At 43.6% G+C, this 19,829-nt stretch overlaps 1 protein-coding gene across 5 annotated transcripts in view; it reads right to left on the reverse strand.

Annotated features, from left to right (window-relative positions):
* Window positions 1-2,592: 2,592 nt before the first annotated feature.
* PDE6H (phosphodiesterase 6H) overlaps window positions 2,593-19,829 on the reverse strand; it is a 52,781-nt gene continuing 35,544 nt past the window's right edge. Inside the window, exons 3-8 of one of the 5 annotated variants that reach the window (XM_066594676.1) lie at window positions 13,944-14,078; window positions 13,002-13,051; window positions 10,837-10,966; window positions 6,101-6,284; window positions 5,159-5,199; window positions 2,593-3,085 (exon numbers count right to left, since the gene is read on the reverse strand). In XM_066594676.1, coding sequence (XP_066450773.1) covers window positions 3,009-3,085; window positions 5,159-5,199; window positions 6,101-6,252 — 270 coding nt within the window. In that variant the 5' untranslated portion in view covers window positions 6,253-6,284; window positions 10,837-10,966; window positions 13,002-13,051; window positions 13,944-14,078 and the 3' untranslated portion in view covers window positions 2,593-3,008. The other 4 variants (XM_066594678.1, XM_066594675.1, XM_066594677.1 and 1 more) reach the window with 4 other exon arrangements.

Consider the following 19,829-nt stretch of genomic DNA (forward strand, 5'->3'; position numbering starts at 1 on the left):
TCTTCTTGAAGCAGTGTGATTGTTCAAAGGTATCGACTTCACCATGGCATACGTATCAGGACCCAACATAGTACTGACAATCTCTTTAACTGCGGGTAACACAAGTGTTTCCCCAATAGTATGTGATTTGCCACAATGCGCTATTAATAGAGACTTATAGAAAGCAAGGAGGCCTTTGTCAGTATTGAGAGCAGATTTTTCAAATAGCTTGCCTACAGTGCTGCGGTCCTCCAACTTTGACTTTAAACATTGGAAAAATTAAATAGGCTCACCCACTTTGTCTGAATGCATTTTTGCAAGGTGATCACTCAGTCCTGAAGGCTTCATAGCTTCATTTGAAAATGCCTTTTCACAAACTAGGCACAAGGGTGTGTTTGTAGGAGAAGGGATGAATCCGTATTTCAAGTATTCATTTGAATAGACAGCATTTCTTCTTCTCAGCCATTTTTATAAAGTATGCTTCAAGAATGCACTGCTTATGTCGCTCTATCATATAATGATGTATGACTTTTATAACTCCATGGCTCTGCTACAGATCAATCACACTGGATAACCTAAAGAACAACCTAACCCTACAGCTCTCTAGGAGTTGTAGTTTATATCAGTGTTCTGAAAAGACACTTGGCATCCACTAAGACTACAACTCCCAGAAACTTGCATGAGTGAAAGTTTGAAGCGGTTCCAGCCAATCAGCAGCATTATGGAATACAGCGGGTTAGGTTGTGCTGTGGGTTATCCAGTGTTATGAAGTGTGATTGAACTGTAGCGGAGTCATGGAGTTATAAAAGTCATACATTATATGATAGATGCACACATCTCCCATTACATGTAAGTGATTCATATGGAAATAATTGCCTCAGTTTTCGTCGGTTTTGGATTTCACCAACTGCTTTCGGACTGATTATCGACGAAAACTGAGGTATCCCTACTAATTTTTAGAAAAATATAGTTACCAGACGGGTAAAAAAAAAAACAAAGCAAACACAGAACGCCCCCTTTATGTTCCAACGCCCCCCTGCCCCTACTTTTTGTTCCACTGCCCCCTAGAGAAGTAAAAACACACCCCAGGGGGCAATAATGTCCATGTTGAGAACCACTGTTCTAAACTATGTGTCAAGTTCAAGTGAATATACTGTTGATTCTGTCAATTGACTGTATAGCTGAGCAGCCACCAAGTAAAGCTTATATTCCCCTTCAGATTCCATGCTCTAGGTCTCATTCACCGAAGCGAATGCTTAAACAACCTGTAAAACACATCGCATTTTCACTACATGCATTTGTGCGTATTCGTGCCTATTTTGTTTTCCTTTTTTTGGCGCACATATCAACTATGTTTTTCATAGGCGTAAACGAAAAGGCGAGAAGGACCAATTGATTTCTCCTGCCCTTGTGTACAAATATGCAGTGAATATTCATGCTGTGGGTATTCCATTGCAGAATGCAGTTTCACTCCGTACCGAAGGACCTTTTATATGGAACAGAATTGTCCGAACGGCACAGCACAGATGTGGGTGCAGAATGTCTAGCAAAATTTCTAGTTTTCTTTATGCCGGCTTTAATTGCAGAATTCCGTCCCCTGTATGTTACAAATCCGCAACAACAATTCCCCAAGACGTCCTTAATCCCGCAGCAGAAAGCTTTTTTTTTGCTGCAAAATTTGATCTTGTGGTTTTGAATTAGAGATGCGCAGATTTTAATAGGTGTGGAATTCACGCCCCCATGGGGAAAATATTGTGATGCAGAAATGTCCACACAGACTAATTCTGTCCAGTGTGAAAGGCTGCTACTGCAGCCAATCATACACTTCAGTGTTCAAGCGCTGACATCTGTGATTGGCTGCAACAGGCTATGACATCCCATAAAAAGGCCGACTGCAGCCTATGAACACAGTCCTAGCGGAGAGAATGGAGCTGCTGCAGGCTGCTGGGAGAGGAGAGTATATGGTTGGTATCATTTTTATACATAAGGAGAAGGAATTTGAAAAAAACAAAGAACTCAGACTTCCCCTTTAAGGGCCACAAAGAGACCACTATTACTTTGTGAGCATTGTGGGGTATTATTACTTTTCTGGAGCACAAAATGGGCATTATTACTTTGCAGAAAACTCAGAAAATAATTATTTCTATGTGGAGCCTAAATAAGTGTTATTACAGTGTGAGGGTACATTTCTTGTGGTGGTCAATATGGGTGAATTATTACTGTGTGCAAGCAGTATTACTTTGTGGGGCACAAGAGGGGGCACTTTTACTGTGTGAGACACTGAGGGGCATGGGGGTAGTGGCAGGATGGAAAATGTGCAGAAACAAGTCGTGGATGTAGGAAATCTTAATGGCTGTCTGGGCTGAATGGAAAAGAGAAAGTAGATGACACCAATCAGAGATGATGTCACATGTGACCACTGGGGGGAGCAGAGAGGAGCAAAAACAGCGTAATCAAATTGTATCTCATCCTCATTATTGGCAGTGACCAACAGGATGAGTTTCCATCAGTCACAGCCAGTAATGAAGAGGATGACAGTTCCAGAACCTGATACAATGTATCACTTTACTTACTACTATTTGTAAATAACTCTACAGATAGTGATTTATTATCTTTATTACAAAGTATCATCTCTGCCGCATCACTAATAGCGCTACATGCTGCATATTCTCTGTTCTTCATGCAAAAACTACTTGACCTATACCAAAAAGGAAACATTTCTAGAACAAGCAAGATGGCGGCTACTGCATGTACACGATATAATATAAATGTTATCAGCGATGACGGGTGGATCAGTTCATCAGAAGGAGAATCGCTGTCTATTATCACCATGGTAACAATTTATTATTCATCTTGAGGACTGAACCTTTGTCTAGATGATACGGGCACATGGGGTGGCCGCACTTGCTTACGCCAGTTTAGTTGGTTGCGCTGGTGTCGTTGGTTTAATAGCAGATATCACTTAAAATTTCCTGCTTGTCGTCACTTCATAAATCTGAACGTAATAACCAACACTGTGAGAAGAAGTCTTAGATGATGCCAAACTGTGCCAGTTCGTGTAACTCCAGATGGCTGAAGGCTTCCCAGGGGCAGATGACGGTGATGTCTGCAGAAAAGAAGATGACATTTATAGAACATTTTCTGTCCACTCATATAATAAAACTTTTATGCTATTCCTCTAACCAGGAATTCACCATTAAAAGCTGCAGTTTGTGCTGCAGCACTGCTCTTCCCTTTTATTACTATAGACACAGATATTGATTTTGGAGGCCACACAGGAGTCTTTACTCACACACCTGTATACAGAGGCTCTTATCTGACCCCCCTTCATGCCTCCATATCCTGTCTCTTGTGTGTTCTGCACCAATGTAGAGGGTGAGTGATGCTCCGCTCTCCCATATACATTGTAGCAGCTCCCAGCCGCTAGGTCCAGTGGCTCTGATGCCAGTCACTTAGTTCCACCTCCACTCTGTTCTGAGATGTGGCTGGCAGGAGAGCGGTGGAGATATGAGAGACGCTGCTAGCGCCGTGTAGAGGCCCCTTCATCTGACAATGACATGGCCCTTTGAGAGAAAAGAGGCGAAGGCACCAGAAAATTAAGCACTACATCGCTGTGTGAAGAAGGCTTGGCCTCCCAAGCGATGTCAGCAGTGACATGACTAGTGTGTTACCGCTGTGAAGAGGAGCCCTTAGTAGGATAGTGAAGGGGGCTAAGTCCTGCCCATCTCCCCAACTGGCAAGAAACTTCGAAGGCGCCATATAAAAAGTCCGAAACTACATCACAATGGAGGAAAGTGTGCTGTGATGCAGCATAGAGGGACACAGCACAGGGAGAGCAGTAGGGATTTGTGAAGTGGTGGAGACCATGGTGGAAGGTCTGTGCAGCAGGCCACAGCTCTATGACAGGGGAGCTGCCAATCAAAGAGCCTGAGGACAGAGAAGACCTGATGACTGGGGGCTGAAGATGAAGGACGGGCCAGAGCAGTGGGGTGACCACTGTGGTGAAGGACCACACAGTGCATAGTGTGTGGGGATCATGGACCTATGGAGAGTGTTGACACGAGCAAGTATGGTGCCAGTTAGTTCAGTACAATGCCTTTTAGGGTGATTGTTATGTGGCTATGAAGCATTGTGTATGCCATGTAAACTATTCATGATGACAGTTATATTAGGGCAGTATGGCACCTGGTGAGAAGAAAATACATGGAGTCGTATATGACGTTGGGATAGAGCCATACGTATCACGAAAGAGACCCTAGTGCTAATGATGTGTACAACATCGGGTGTCTTGAGAGGAAGGGACGTAGCTCCTACGAGCTTTGAGGGGTCAGGCCAGAGATAGTGATGAAGGCATCGGGCAATGATTAGAGAAGGCCTGTATTACAAAAGAAATTCCAGCTCACCAACTACCTTGATACCAAAAGGACAGAGTACGGACGCATTCGTGCAACCGCATGTAGACTAGTAAAACCAAGGGGAAAATCTAGCTCAGCCAATGGTAGAACAAGCCATTGAAAGGTATCTTTCTTACAAAAATATAAAAAATTTGGAACATTAGGGCATTGACCGTAACACAGCAAAAAATATGTCCGTTTTCTGACGCGTTTCCATCAGATTTTGTTAAGTAAACTTATTTTTGAAAAAAATGTACTGCGCCATCACCTACCACCCACCTGCTTCTCCCTGGTGTAAGCACCAAGTAATGACTGACCCCTAGGCAGACTGTTTTTGCAGGGTGGTTTGCCATTGCCATCTTTTACCCCCCAGCAAAATGGGTATTCATTTTACCAACCTCAGGAAGATGGAAGGCTGAGTCAACCTTAAGACAGCTACCTGAACCACCAGGCATGGAACCCACAACCTTCAGTTCGAGAGTAAGCGCTTAGGACTGCATTCTGCTTCCTTAACACTCTGCGGCCTCAAGAAGTAGAGACAGCCACATGACAACCCACAAGTATCCTGTGAGACAGCAATGTGGACCCCTCCCCTCTATTATATAATGATTGGCAGAACTCACAATCTTCAGATATAAAGCTACAATGGGAATCGCTCTACAGTGTCGCATAGGCGGAGTGATGGGATTGTATGGATCCCGGAGCAGTGACCGGGTGCACCTCCACCATGGTTACCCTCTGGTCTAGGACTGCCATATCTATAAGTGATGTACAAGGTTCCTTACCTGTTCCAAGTCCTTCCATCCCAGGAATATCATCTCCGAACCTGTGAGATAAAAGTAAAATCATACCGAGATCAGTGATAGATGTGACATCATGGTAGATCACATGAGGATGAAAGGGGGCTCCATTACTACTCCCCTCATTGTCTGTACAGGTGTGCGGCTTTTATATCCAGAACAAATATTTTCCCATACCAAATACTCAAACCCCACCCCTTAAAGGCAGTCATAGTTAAGGGAACATTCTAGACTAAATTTGCATAACCTTATGGACAGTGCAAGATATTAGGGGATGATGTTAGACCCCGGCTCAGAAGTGTCTCCAACACAGTTATAATCACTGCCAAAAGGCTAACTTCACACGGACAAGTGCGATATCCGGCCGCGAATCATAGCCCGATATCACACTCTGTGGATACAAGGTGGTTTTATGTCTAAACCGCCTCCCATCACTTCGGGGAAGCAGCAATGTGATGGCGGCCTGAGGAAGAGTCGGTTAACACTGATGTTTTTTGTTTCCGTCTAGCTATTCCATTGTGGCATCAGCTAGGCGGAGAGGAAATGCTTCAGCATTGAAGTTAAAGACCTTCTATTTCAATCCGTTTGTCACTTTTCTGTCGCCATTCCGTTTTTTAAATTGAAGCAAAAGCATGGACTAACAAAAAACGGAGAGCAACATTTCCATTTAAAAAAACAAAAACATTTCTGTCAATGGAAAATGCTGTCCGTTTGCTTCCGCTTTTAATTATCGTTTTCTTTCCATTCAGCTGCTCCCACAACGGAACAGCTAGATGGAAATAACGCCATTGTGAATTGGCCCTAACACTTATCGGGAATGCTGGGAGTTGTAGTTCCACAACAACTGGGGACAGGGAGTCATCACACTGGACCTTCAGATATTCCATTCCCAGATTTCCTTCCCTGACATGTGACACATGGACTTACCCTTTAACGCCCTTCTTCGGTGGTTTGCTCTTGAATTGACGGGTCTGTCTCTGCTTGAATTTGGGGGGCCCCTTGCGAGGTGTGGTGGGCCCGGTGGTACTATTATTGTTTGCGGGTGCCAAGGCGCTGGCTGCTGGTGAACTGGAGTTCATATCTGTCCGTGTCGTTCTCTGTTCTCAGGAAGCTATGAAGATGGAACGTACAGTTACTTATGGTGAAGCCCTCTACATTGTATCCTGATAGCGGTCAGTGAGGTCACTGCAGGCTCACGTGTCTATCACCCTTATGACCATTTTGTCATTAGCGCCTAATGATAGTAGACTGTGCGCCCGCATAAAGGAAAACTCCACCCACTATTAGCGTCCGTGTGGCCCCTTTATACTCCCTGCATTCTGTGTTCTGGCGTTTTTTTCATCCGTGTGGAATCCATTAAAAAAAAAAAGGCTCTATGCAAATCGCATATGGACCCAAATTATTCTACACAGACTGCATGAAAAAACTCATCATATATACACTATTCTGATCCTTTTTACGGATGGGACTCGCTCATTAACCCCTTCCTGCCCTAGGATGTAAGTTTACGTCTTGGCTGGGAAGCTGTTCCCATGAAAGGATGTAAGCTTGAGTCCTATGGATTGTACAGGCTCAGAAGCTGAACCCACGCGATCCGCGGCCGGAGCCAGCTGTGACAGACATCAGGGATAAGTGAGAACACCAATGCAGGTTGTTAACCCCTTACATGCCACAATCAATGTTGATTGCAGCATGTGAAAGATTCACAGAAGGAAGGCGCTCCCTCTGTGAAGTTATCGGTCCTCCGATATGTGGACACTGGATGCCAGTCAATCGCTATGATAAGCGATAAGGTATTACAGTACAGAAATACTGCAGTGTATTATCAGAGTGATCATAGCATTGCAGGTTCAAGTCCCCTACAGGGACAAAAAAGGTCTGTATATACAGATTATATATAAGCATAAAAAAGACTTTTATGCATACTTTCCCCTTTTTGTTTAAAATTTTTAAAAAAAACCATTTACATGCATGTACATGGCATTAAATCTGGCCAACAAGTGTGATGTATAGCAGATTTTCAGTGACCCACATCTCGCTTCTCCCTGTGAATACAGCCTTGTATACCTGATCAGATTTTAAGTGAGGTGCACAATTATTCATATTTTCACCATTTCCCATGACGCTCACTCACATTATCCATCGACTCACAATATCGCCATCTGATCTCACACACATTGGGTCAAGTACAGTGGTAGATTTTGTTTTGTAGGAGGAATCAGACAGAAGCACGGGGAGGAAATATAAACTGCCACCAGGTGGCGCTCCTGGCTTGCAGCATCAACCACTGACGTTACAGGTATACCCAGGCTGCATTTTTCCTACTGAACACCAGGTGTTGCCACAGGATTTCTGCCCACTCATCTCCAGTGATATTAGTCGTAATTAGCTTGAGTAATACACAGTGAATAGAACCCATGGGTTCATGCCTGTGCATATTTTCTGTGCCCATTTTGCGCATGTGAAAAAAATGCAGCATACTTACAAAAATAGCCCATATCTAACTTATTAAATTTAATTGCCCATTGAAAACAATGGGAGAATGATTGCGGGTCTTTTTGCGTGCACAAATATGCTGTGCATGCACTTGCAACAAAAAGACGAAAATGCTTGCAAACACGCAAGGCCAAGCACGCAAAAACTTATAATGGGCCCCACTTTGAAAACCACCCAGCTGCTGGAGATGGATCACGGCACATTTTGTGATTTTTAAAAAAGTTGCATGTTCTTAATGTCTCTCAGGGTGCATTCACACGGCGGAGCACAAGATCAGTCCAAGAAACTCAGACCAATATTGCACTTGAAATTGCAATTTTTACTGAGAGTGTGTTGTGATTTGCAAGAAAACTGCATCACATCGCTGAACATGCGGGTGGAGCGGCAGGAGGGGAAAGTACAGTTAGAACTGGCAGAACAGATAACAGGGATACAATTAATATAAAAAATAACCCAAACCTTCTAAACTGTGTGGTGACTAATGCTAGAAGTCTGACCAATAAGGTTGATGAACTGGAAGCTATGGCGCAGAGATTGAAAGCCCGAGAAGGGAAAAAAAAACTATTAATGCACAACTGCACTCTGTAGCAACGACTGTAGTTGTGCATATAGCTTTCTGAAACCGCCCTAAATGCAACAGAAGAGAGTATCACACTATAGACTTAGATACACCTGTTTGGCAACATTTCACACATTATAGGATTAGGTACATCAGGAAGGCATGAGCCGCTCTTCAGTAATTGCCACTCAGGATAATGGTCATGACTTTGCCAGATCTTATTATTCCCCGGATCAGCGGTCAAGAGGCTTTTGGACTTTGCAGGATAATCTTAAGCTCTTGTGTCACCGCTGATTGTACCCAGCAGCAGTGCGGGATAATGGAGGGCAGAGTTCACTGTCACCATCATCATTCTTCCTGCCTCGTATGCACAGCCAGAATGTATTACATTGTGTACAATATGGAATCAAGTAACATGTGCAGAGACCAATATATATTATACTGTACTATTGTATATCATACAGTACTATACTATATTGTACTATACTACACTATATTGTACTGTATCTTGTTTAAAGTCTAAATTATAAAAGAATGCAATGATTTGGAAATCTCATCTAACCATATTTCATTCACAGATGAACACAAAACACCTATCAGAAGGGGAGGGAGACATTTTTTTCTATTTCATCTAAAAAAAATTTACCCATTTAGAAATTAATGGCAGCAACACATCTCACAAAAGTTGGTCCAATGACATGTCTTCTGGGAATTGAGGAGGCCAACTGCTGGAGTTCTGGGGGAGGAATGATGTCCTATTCATGTCTGATGTAGGATTCCAGCTGCTCAGCGGTCCCGGGTCGTCTCTGCTGCATTTTTCATTTCATAATACACCAAATGTTTCCTATTGGTGAAAGGTCTGGACTGCAGGCGGCCGGTTCAGCCCCCGGACTCTTCTTCTGTGAAGCCATGCTGTTGTGATGGATGCAGTATGTGGTTTAGTATAATCTTGCTGAAATATACAAGGTCTTCCCTGAAAGAGACGTTGTCTGGCTGGAGCATATATTGTTCTATACCCTCTATGTACCGCTCAGCATTGATAGCGCCTTTCAAGATGGTTAAGCTGCCCATGCAGCAGGCACTAATGCAACCCCATGCCAACAAAGATGTAGGCATTTGAACTGTATGCTGATAACAAGCTGGATGGTCCCTCTCCTCTTAAGTTTGCAGGACACAGAGTCCATGGTTTCCAAAAAGCAGTTCAAATTTTGGTTCATCTGACCACAGAGCAGTTCTTCATCTTGATTCAGTCTTTTTTAAATGAGCTTTGGCCCAGAGAAGACGCTGGTGTTTCTGGATTGTGTTGATATGTGACTTCTTCTTCACACGATACAGCATTAACTTGCATTTGTGGATTGCATGGCGAACTGTGTTCACAGACAATGATTTCTGGAAGTATTCCTGAGCCCATGCAGTGATCTGAATTATAGAATAATGCCTGTTTAGGGTGACTACCCACTAGCATTTTTTTTCTGCTTCGAATTTACAGCGGTATTTTTTTCCAATTGTCAATGGGACTTTCTAATGTTAAAAACGCAATGCACCAAAAACGCAAGTTGCACTGCGTCGCATTAGAAAGTCCCATTGACAATTGGAAAAAAAAAACGCAGCAAATTTGCAGCGGAAAAAAACTGCTAGTGGGTAGGCACTAGAGATGAGCGAGCATACTCGGCCACGCCCCCTTTTCGCCCGAGTACAGCGATTTTCGAGTACTTCCGTACTCGGGTGAAAAGATTCGGGCGGCGCCGTGGCTGAGTGGGGGGTTGCAGCGGGCAGTGGGGTGGAGAGGGAAAGAGAGAGGGCTCCCCCCTGTTTCCCGCTGGTACCCTCCCCCGGCGCCCCCCGAATCTTTTCACCCGAGTACTGAAGTACTCGACAATAGCGGTACTCGTTCGAGTAATTACTCGAAACGAGTACGTTCGCTCATCTCTAGTAGGCACCTTTATAATGCAGTGACGCCTGAGGGCCCGTAGAGCACGAACATCCAATATTGACTGTCGACCTTGTCCCTTATAGTATGAATTCCTCCAGATTTTCTGAAGCTTTTGATGCTATTATGTACTGTAGGTGCTGAGATATTCAAAGTCTTCGCAATTTTACATTCAGGAACATTTTTCTGATATTGTTCTATAAGTTTTAGTTGCAATTTTTAATAGATTGGTGACTCTCTGACTATCTTTGCTTTGGAGAGACTCTGCCTCTCTAACATGCTCTTTTCATACACAGTCATGTCACTCAGTAGAAAATTGACTGTAAAGTTGTTTTTCATTAGAGACATTTACTTTTCCAGGCTTTTTCTAACCTCTGTTCCAACTTTTTTGAGATGTGCTGCTGCCATCAATTTCTAAATTAAATTAAACAGTATCTGCCCTTTGCCTTCTTACATCTGTTCTATTGGGAATAAAATATAATTAGATGAAATGTCCAAATCATTGCATTCTGTTTTTCTTTCTATTTATTTACATTTTACACAGCGGCCCAACTTTTCTGGAATTGGGGTTCTAATTTACTACACTCTTCTGTACTGTACTACCATATACCATGCTGTACTATACTGTATTATATTATGCCATACTATACTATAGAATTCACTATTAGCCAAACTTACAACAGAACGGTAGCACAAGTTACAATCGGCAGTCTGAAACTAAATGTTGGCTCTTGTGAGCAGCTACGGTCCTGGATCTCAAACCTGCAACATGGAAGACGACCAAAAATATCTCTGATCTGGAAACATTCTGCAAGGAAGCAGAAGAAAAATAAGCTCAGGGCGCCTAAACTTTTTCACATGCCAAAATGTATGACTCCTGTCTACTACCATGAGAAATACAACAAATAAAAGGTCAGGGAGGATTCCAGTATCCACACGTCTCTTCTTTGTAGGGTTTGTCTTCACCTCTTTCTAGGGGTGCTAAAACGTATGCATTAGACTAAACATATAAGGGATTAGTGGGTTTATGGCTTTATGATTTGCCCACCAGAATATCTTATTATTTCCGGTACCATAACTGCGTGGAATGCGCCACTGCTGCGCTCTCTTAACATCTCAATTGTTCCTGCTCAGAAGAGAAATATTTGGATAACAGGAATCTGCTATAAGCTGCACCGTCCCTTTAATTACCTCTCTAATAATACCTTGACTCTATAAGGGACCTTTCACATGGGACGGAATTACTCCACAGGCCGCAGCCAAATCCACAGCTGCAGGTCGAACTGCAGATTTTGATGCAGAATTGTAGGCAGGTAGCTTGTGGATTTTGGTGCAGAATTTACCTTTGTGAAAAGTCCCATATAAGTCACCTGCAGGACAGTTGTATCTCCCATATATGTATTTCCATCTGACGGATATAGCCCTATGTATATTATATAACATTATATCATGTTGTCTTAGGGCTCAAGGGTGTATGTGGGCTGAGTATTACTTTCTCAAATGCCTAATACAAAGAAAACCGTAAATATTACGCAGCCCCCATAAGCCCGTGTAAGTGAGCCATTAGATTAGTTAACATTACAGAAAAGTCTTCACTCCAATAGAAATTCGATGAACACAAAAGTGGAAATCTAGAGGAGTGCCGAGTTATATTGGATTGGGATCTTACTCTTGTACTTGCTGCAGACAGAGTGCTGGCTCCTCTAGCTTATTAAATTATGCTACATGAGATGATATTATATTATAGCATATTGTATTATATAATAGCACATTTTATAATACTTTATTACATTATATCATGTTGTGCTATATAACAATACTTTGTTATGTGTTACATAATATTATATTGCATTATAGTATGTTGTTTGATGTTACATTGTATCATATTGTATTAGATTAAACTACATTATATGATATATTACATTATATTGTATATTATAGTATGCTATATGATACTACATTATAGTACATTTTATTAAACTACATTATATAATATTACATTACATTATGTCACATTGTATTACATTACAGTACATTTTATGATATATCACATTAAGGTTAATATCGGATTATATTATGCTACATAATGTAATATATTGTGCAGCATTATATTAGAATTTTTTTAGCATTATAGACAATTCTCTATTGCGGTATATTATAATACCTTGGATTATATTACATAAAATTACGTTCCATTATATCCTACTATTTACATTAGGTTTACTAAATTGTATTATATTATTGGACATTATATTACATATTATGTTCTATGATGTGATATTGTATTCTGGTAGATTGCATTATTTTACACTGCATTATATTGTATTATACTATGCTATTTTTATATTATTTGATATATTGTATATTACATTGCAGAATATCTTACTTTATAATAAATTAGATGGTATTACACTACCTTATATAACTTTATTCTACATATTATATTCTATTAATCTGAAATATAAGAAATTATATTGTGTTACGGTATATTATATTACACATAATTACACATTACTCTGTACACTCCATCCTCTTAAGTAAGAACTAACTCATCGAATGACGTTACACCAGACCCATCCTACCGTCTCTCTCCATGGCTCTACCATTGCTCTCTCCAGGATATCCCCAGAGCTGCTACATCCAATAGAAGATAATTCCTAGAGAATCCATGGGGCAGCAGACACTATGATCAATCACCAGCGAATATCTGGGATACTGATCAGGAGTGGTCACATGACCTCAGGCGCCATTTTGAAGCCACAGATCCTCATGTAGAAAGAATATGACAGGTTTCATTTTTTTCCATAGTCAGTAATATTGTTCCCTCCTCCGCTGATACTCACTCTGCTTCATGCACTTTACATCAGGTGTTCTGCGCCTCCTCCGGCTGATCCTGTAAATATATGCTGCGAACATTAAACCGATTATTGGATTATCTCCAGCAGCCAATTAGCAAATGCTAAGTTCCCTGATCTTTGATGGAAGAACATTCTGTTACACATGGTTCTTCATAACAAACAAGGCAAAAGTATGTGACCCCTTCCAATGGCCAGGCCTCTACCAACAAACAGTCTGTGTGGTCTAATAAGCTGGAATCGGGTGTAACTATAGAGGATGCAGGGGATGCGGTTGCACTCGGGACCAGGACCCTTAGAGGGCCCATAAGGCCTCTCTTCTCCATATAGGGAGCCCAGTACTATGAATAAAGCATTATAGTTGGGGGCCCCGTTACAGGTTTGCATTGGGGCCCAGGAGCTTCAAGTTACGCCTCTGGCTGGAATTGCAGGTTCAGCTTTGGAGACTGATGACAAAAATATGAGGAAATCACCTAAATGGTAATTCTCTAACAAATTCTGATTATTCCAATTGTGATGATGAAATACAACATATCAGCGAATTGTGCGATTGACAATTACCTTCCGTGTGTCGCTCACTCAGGAGCTACAAGAAAAAGTTTCCAGTCTTCCCACTCCAAGGGATTTTTCATCATCATTAAAAAGTATGTTTGGAAATAATCTTGTTAATATTAACTCCATAGTGGCGCGGACCTTTTACTTTTTCCATTTATGGTTTCTCTCCCCACTTTCAAAAAAATCTAAAGTCTTATTTTTCCATCAGCGTTGCTGTCTGAGAGCTGGGGTCTGGCTTTTCCGGCATACACCTCGCAACATAAATTACATGATTACTTTATTCTGTGGGTTAGTACAATTATGATGACACCAAATTTATTTAGGGTTTTTTTCTGTATTACTTTAAAAAATAAAATATATTTTAAAAAAATATACATATATTTTCTGCTGCCATAACTTTAGCTTTTCGTAGAAGGGGTTGCGAGAAGGCTTTTTCTTTTTGCAGGATGACCTGTGGTCTCTATTCATACCATTTCGAAATTCATACTTCTTTTTAATCGCTTTTTCTTCCTGGAGACAGAGGGATAAAAAAAAGTGTGATTTTGGCCCTAGTACTCGTTTGGGCCACCTCTAGCTTGGATATAAGATGCGATATGGGCAGGCACGAAGGCTCTAGTACCCTGTTGGGCTGCCTCTAGCTTGGATACAAGATGCTGTACAGGTGGGCATAGAGGCTGTAGTACCCTGTTGGGCCAACTCTGTCTTGGATACAAGATGAGATACAGTCGGACATGAAGGGTCTAGTACCCTGTCAGCCTCGTCTCTAGCTTGGATACAAGATATGATACGGTCAGGCATGCAAGCTCTAGTACCGTCTCTAGCTGGGATACAAGATATGATACGGTCAGGCATGCAAGCTCTAGTTCCGTCTCTAGCTGGGATACAAGATATGGTATAGGCAGGCATAGAAGCTCCAGTACCCTGTTGGGCCACCTCTAGCTTGGATACAAGATGAGATCTGGTCAGGCATGGAGGCTCTAGTACCCTGTTGTACTGACTCTAGGTTGGATAGAAGATGTGATACGGGCAAGCATGAAGACTCTAGTGTCCTATTGGGTCATCTCTAGCTTGCATACAAGTTGTGATATGGGCGGGCAAGTACGCTGTAGTTCCCTGTTGGGCCACATCTAGCTTAGATACAAGATGTGATACGAGCAGTCATAGAAGATCTAGTACCCTGTTGTACTGCCTCTAGCTGGGATACAAGATGTGATACTGGCAACATGGAGGCTGTAGTACCCTGTTGGTCCGCATCTAGATTGGATACAAGATGTGATACGGACAGGCACATAGGCTCTAGTACCCTGTTGTACCGCTTCTAGCTTAGATACAAGATGTGGTACAGGAGAGCATGGAGGTTCAAGTACTCTGTTGGGCCAATTTTAGCATGGATACAAGATGTGATACGGTCAGGCATGGAGGCTTTAGTACCCTGTTGTACTGCCTCTAGCTTGAATACAAGATGTGATACAGGCGGGCATGGAGGCTCTATTGTCCTATTGTGTCGTATCTAGCTTTCATACAAGATGTGATACGGGTGAGCAAATACGCTGTAGTTCCCTGTTGGGCCACCTCTAGCTTGGATACAAGATGTGATACAGGTGGGCATGGAGACTCTTGTACCCTTTTGGGCCACCTCTAGTTTGGATAAAAGATGTGAAATGAGCAGTCATGGAACATCTGGTACCCCGTTGTACTGCCTCTAGCTGGGATACAAGATGCGATACTGGCAACATGGAGGCTCTAGTACCCTGTTGGTCCCCATCTACATTGGATACAATATGTGATACGGGCAGGCACATAGGGTCTAGCATCCTGTTAGGCCGCCTCTAGCTTGGAAACAAGATATGATATGGGCAGGCATAGAGGTTCTAGTATCCTGTTGTTCTGCCTCTAGCTTGGATACAAGATGTGCTACAGGCGGGCAAGGAGGCTCTAGTACTCTGTTGGGCCACCTCAAACTTGGATACTAGGTGAGATGCGGTCAAATATGAAAGGTCTAGTACGCTATTATGTGATATGGGCAAGCATAGAGGCTCTAGTGTCCTGTTGGGTCATCTCTAACTTGCATAGAAGATGTGATATGGGTGGGCAAGTAGGCTGTAGTTCCCTATTGGGCCACCTCTAGCTTAGATACAAGATGTGATACAGGAAGTATGGAGGCTCTACTACTCTGTTGGGCCATTTCTAGCTTGAATACAAGGTGAGATATGGTCAGGCATGAAGGGTCTAGTACCCTGTTGAACTGCCTCTAGCATTAATAAAAAAAGGAAATATTGGCAGGTATGGAGGCTTTAGTACCCTTCTGTACTGCCCTTTAGCTTGGACACAAAATGTGAAACAGGCAGGCACGGAGGCTCTAGTGTCCTATTGGGTCATCTCTAGCTTGGATACAAGATGTCATACAGGCAGCCATAGAGGCTGTGGTATCCTGTTGGGCGCATCTAGTTTGGTTAGAAGATGTGATACAGGTGGGCATTGAGGATCTAGTACCCAGTTGTACTGCCTCTAGCTGGGATACAAGTGTGATACTGGCAACATGGAGGCTCTAGTACCCAGTTGGTCCGCATCTAGATTGGATACAAGATGTGATATGGGCAGGCATGCAGGCTCTAGCACCCTGTTGTACTGTCTCTAGCTTAGATACAAGGTGTGGTACAGGCTGTTTGGAGTCTGTAGTACTCTGTTGGGCCACTTCTAGCTTGGATACATGATGAGATATGTAAAGGCATGAAGAGTCTAGTACCCTGTTGGGCTGCTTCTAGCTTTGATACAAGATGTGATACGGTTAGGCATGGAGGCTCTGTTACCCTGTTGTACCACCTCTAGCTTGGATATAAGATGTGATACCGGCAGGCATGGAGGCTCTAGTGTCCTATTGGGTAATCTCTAGCTTGGATACAAGATGTGATACGGGTGAGCAAGTAGGCTGTAGTTCCCTGTTGGGTCACCCCTAGCTTGGATACAAAATGTGATACAGGTGGGCATAAAGGTTCTAGTACCCTATTGCGCTGCCTCTAGCTTTGATACTTAATGAGAAACAGGTGGGCATGGCTCTGTCACCTTGTTAGGCCACCTCTATCTTGAATACAGGATGTGATACCGGCAAGAACGCACGCTCTAGTACCCTGTTGGGCTACCTCTATCTTGGTTACAGTATGTGATACATTCTGCACATCGTCACTTCTCCAGATCTATCTATAGGCAGTAGAATCAGTCCCAACCTCGCGCCTCGCTGTTATCTGCAGGATCATAAGGGGCGATTACAATTCCGGCCACAACAGGAGGAAGAAATCATCTGCCCCAAACTGCTGAACTCTCATCACAGCAACTAGATTATAGATAAGGCCGAATAATGAAAGTTTCACAACTACAACCCCCAGCATGGTATGTTCAGGAATTGTATGATGAAATAATCTGTAAAGACCCTGTGCTGTTGAGTCATGTATCTAATCCTATCATGTGTGATACTGTCTGATAAACTGTATCTAATCCTTTCAGCTGCGGCGGAGGATCGGCAAGTGTTTCAATAGGAAAACTTGCATCGCACTCGTGTGTACCTCGCACGCCTTGCAATGTGTTTTCCAGCCCCATTGAAAACAATGGGCATGGCGTTCCAAGGGTACACCTATTGAAAGGACATGCTGCTCATGTATATAACTCTATTCAAAAGAATGTGGTTCATATTCGTGTAAGATTTGTGCGTCTCGCAACACACAAATCTAGCACGTTTTTCTTGGCCATGTAAAAAGCGGCCTTACCAAGTCGAGGATGAGATTCTGGGCTATGGTTAGAAGGAGGCCCACCACCACCACTAGGCCAGCAGAGGGTGGAGATGTATTGTAACCAGCTACCAAGGAGGGATTGAGGAGGTCAAGCCAAAGGCACAGCAATGCGTCTCCTGCACCCCTCCTGGAGATCGCCCATGGTGGCTGTCAGGCTAACCAGGGTGAGGGACAGAGGCCCACCAGGACCTCTGCTGCAAGGAATTCCAGCAAACATTACTCCTTGAACAAGGCCAAGTGCTTCTGGGAGAGACCCCGGTCAAATCTTCAAGGAACGGGGGACACTATGACCTCTAGAGGATGTAAGTACCTTATCCTCCAAGATGGCTGCAAGAACCCACGAGTACCGTGAGGCTGGTAGTATCATCAAAAGGCTCCAGGAGGAGTCACAGGCAGCCAAGTCACTGGCCAACAACTCAGGTGGGTCAAGGAGGACCTAATACAGTAGGCCGTCCAGGTGTTAAAGGGGGGGATCTTTACCCTGGTTGAGAGAAGATAAGCAATCTTTAAAAGTGCAGGTACTTTTGCGGAGAAGCTGGGCAACAATGTACAGTTTCAAGGGTCTCATGAGATTTGTGATGATATCAAGGAACCAGTGCCCAACATGCAGCAGGCCCCTGCCAAAGAACTACAGGTAGTGAAACGTCAGCAGTCCCTGTGCACTGAGTTTCCAGCCAGGCGAGTTATTGTCTTTTCAAGCTCGGACTCCTCTGGGAAAGAAAGCGAGAACAGTGGCCCAGGAGGAAGGCTAATGGTGTATATAAAACACCTAGAATCCTCTGAGGCCTAGAGGGTCTCTGTTTTGGGAATGACCTCCCTGAACGGGACTCCCTTGCTGAAAAGAAGAAAAAAGGTCGCAAAAAGATCACCCAGGTGGAGTACAAGTACGTCAACCTTCCAGGGCAAGCCTCTGAACCAACGGAGGCAGCTAACTGCATGGATAACCCCCTTGTTCTCCCCAGCTTGGACCCTGTTAATGTGGGTTTAGTGCACAGAAAGGGGAAGAGTGCTAGGCATCCTGGTCCAGATACCCCCCTCCAGGTTCATAATAACAGCAGGGGTGATGGGCAGAAACTGGGGGTGTCTGATAGCGAGGTATTTGTGTGGGGGTCATCTGGTGTTGGGTGACCGAAATATCTAAAACACCTGTAGGAAAGGCGGATGGTAAACCAGCTGCAGGTGGCCCCCAGAATGGCCCTGCAGTGAGCCTAGGTGAGGATTGTTCTCCAGCATTGGATACTCTCAAGCATTCCAGGAAGTAGGTGGGTTATCCAGCAATGGGTGGCCCCCAGAAGGCCCCTGCTGTGGGCCTAAAAAACAGGAGTTTCCAGTGCCGGGTACCCCCACTGCAAAGATGGCAGATGTGGAATATGGTTTGGCATTGGGGGGGCCCCCTAAAATCCACAGTGGTGCGTAGTGGTAATAGGGGCTGCCTGACATCGGGCCACTCATGTAGAGCTGTGACTATGGTGACGAGGGAGCATGGGGCTGAAGGCCATTCTGTGGGTATTGCTGGAAGTGACTTTTCCCATTAAAGTTTTCATCAAGTTTACTGCCGGAATGGTGGTTTTGCAGAGGCTATCTTTATAAAGCCAACGCTGGGTAGCTCCCCTGCGTGCTTGAGGGAAGGTGCCATGGGCCCTCCAAGCCACCGAGTGCCTCTTACGTTCCCTTCTAAGAGAAGAGCTGTTGCTGGTTTGGTTGCAGAGAGGGTGAGAATGATATGTAAAACATGGAGATGAGTGAAAGGGATGAAGGGGAGATCATGATAATGAGTGGAGTAAGTGAAGGAGAGTCTGGGAATGTGGTGAAGCCAAGTAGTGCAGTGTTAAATGTTGGGGTGTTTGCTGGTGGAGAATTTTGTGGGAGGTAAGAAAAAAGGCAGTGAGTGTAAAAATGCAACTAATGAGGAAGGTGAGGCAGAAATGTGTGGTGGAGTTGTCTGGTTCTGGTATGTCTGGTGGTCTTGTGTGTGGTGATTTGGGGAGAATTGGGAGCCTTGATCAATCTGTCCCCCAGGCGGTAGTTAGGAGCTATGCGGCTTCAGGGACCCCAGGTCACATCATCTTTTCCTGTCGACCTTAAAGGAAGGAGAGAGGTTGGTTACTATAGAAGGTGAAGAATACAACCTGCCATTTTGGATAATTAAGTTTGGCACAGGGGCCTTCTGAGAGCAAAAGCGTGAAGAAGAGGCATGGTCACGTCAGATAGCTGGGGAAGGGAACTTCAGGAGGAATGTGGTCTATCTCTGATGGGGAGGCAGCGATGCTTCTCCTGAGGATGGTATTCAGGAAGACTGACATCTTTGTCCTGATCCACCCCTTCGGGGGCCTCCTTTATTGAGGTCAGCTTTGTGAGACCAGAGGGGCTTAAGCTCTTCTGATCAAAGTACAAGCTAGTTCAGACAAAACCAGAGTGACCTGCTTTATTTGTTTACTGTTGATCCCTTTCTTAGAATGTAGATGGGGGACCATTG

The sequence above is a fragment of the Eleutherodactylus coqui genome, chromosome 3, assembly GCF_035609145.1.
Source record: "Eleutherodactylus coqui strain aEleCoq1 chromosome 3, aEleCoq1.hap1, whole genome shotgun sequence".
Classification (NCBI taxonomy): domain Eukaryota; kingdom Metazoa; phylum Chordata; class Amphibia; order Anura; family Eleutherodactylidae; genus Eleutherodactylus; species Eleutherodactylus coqui.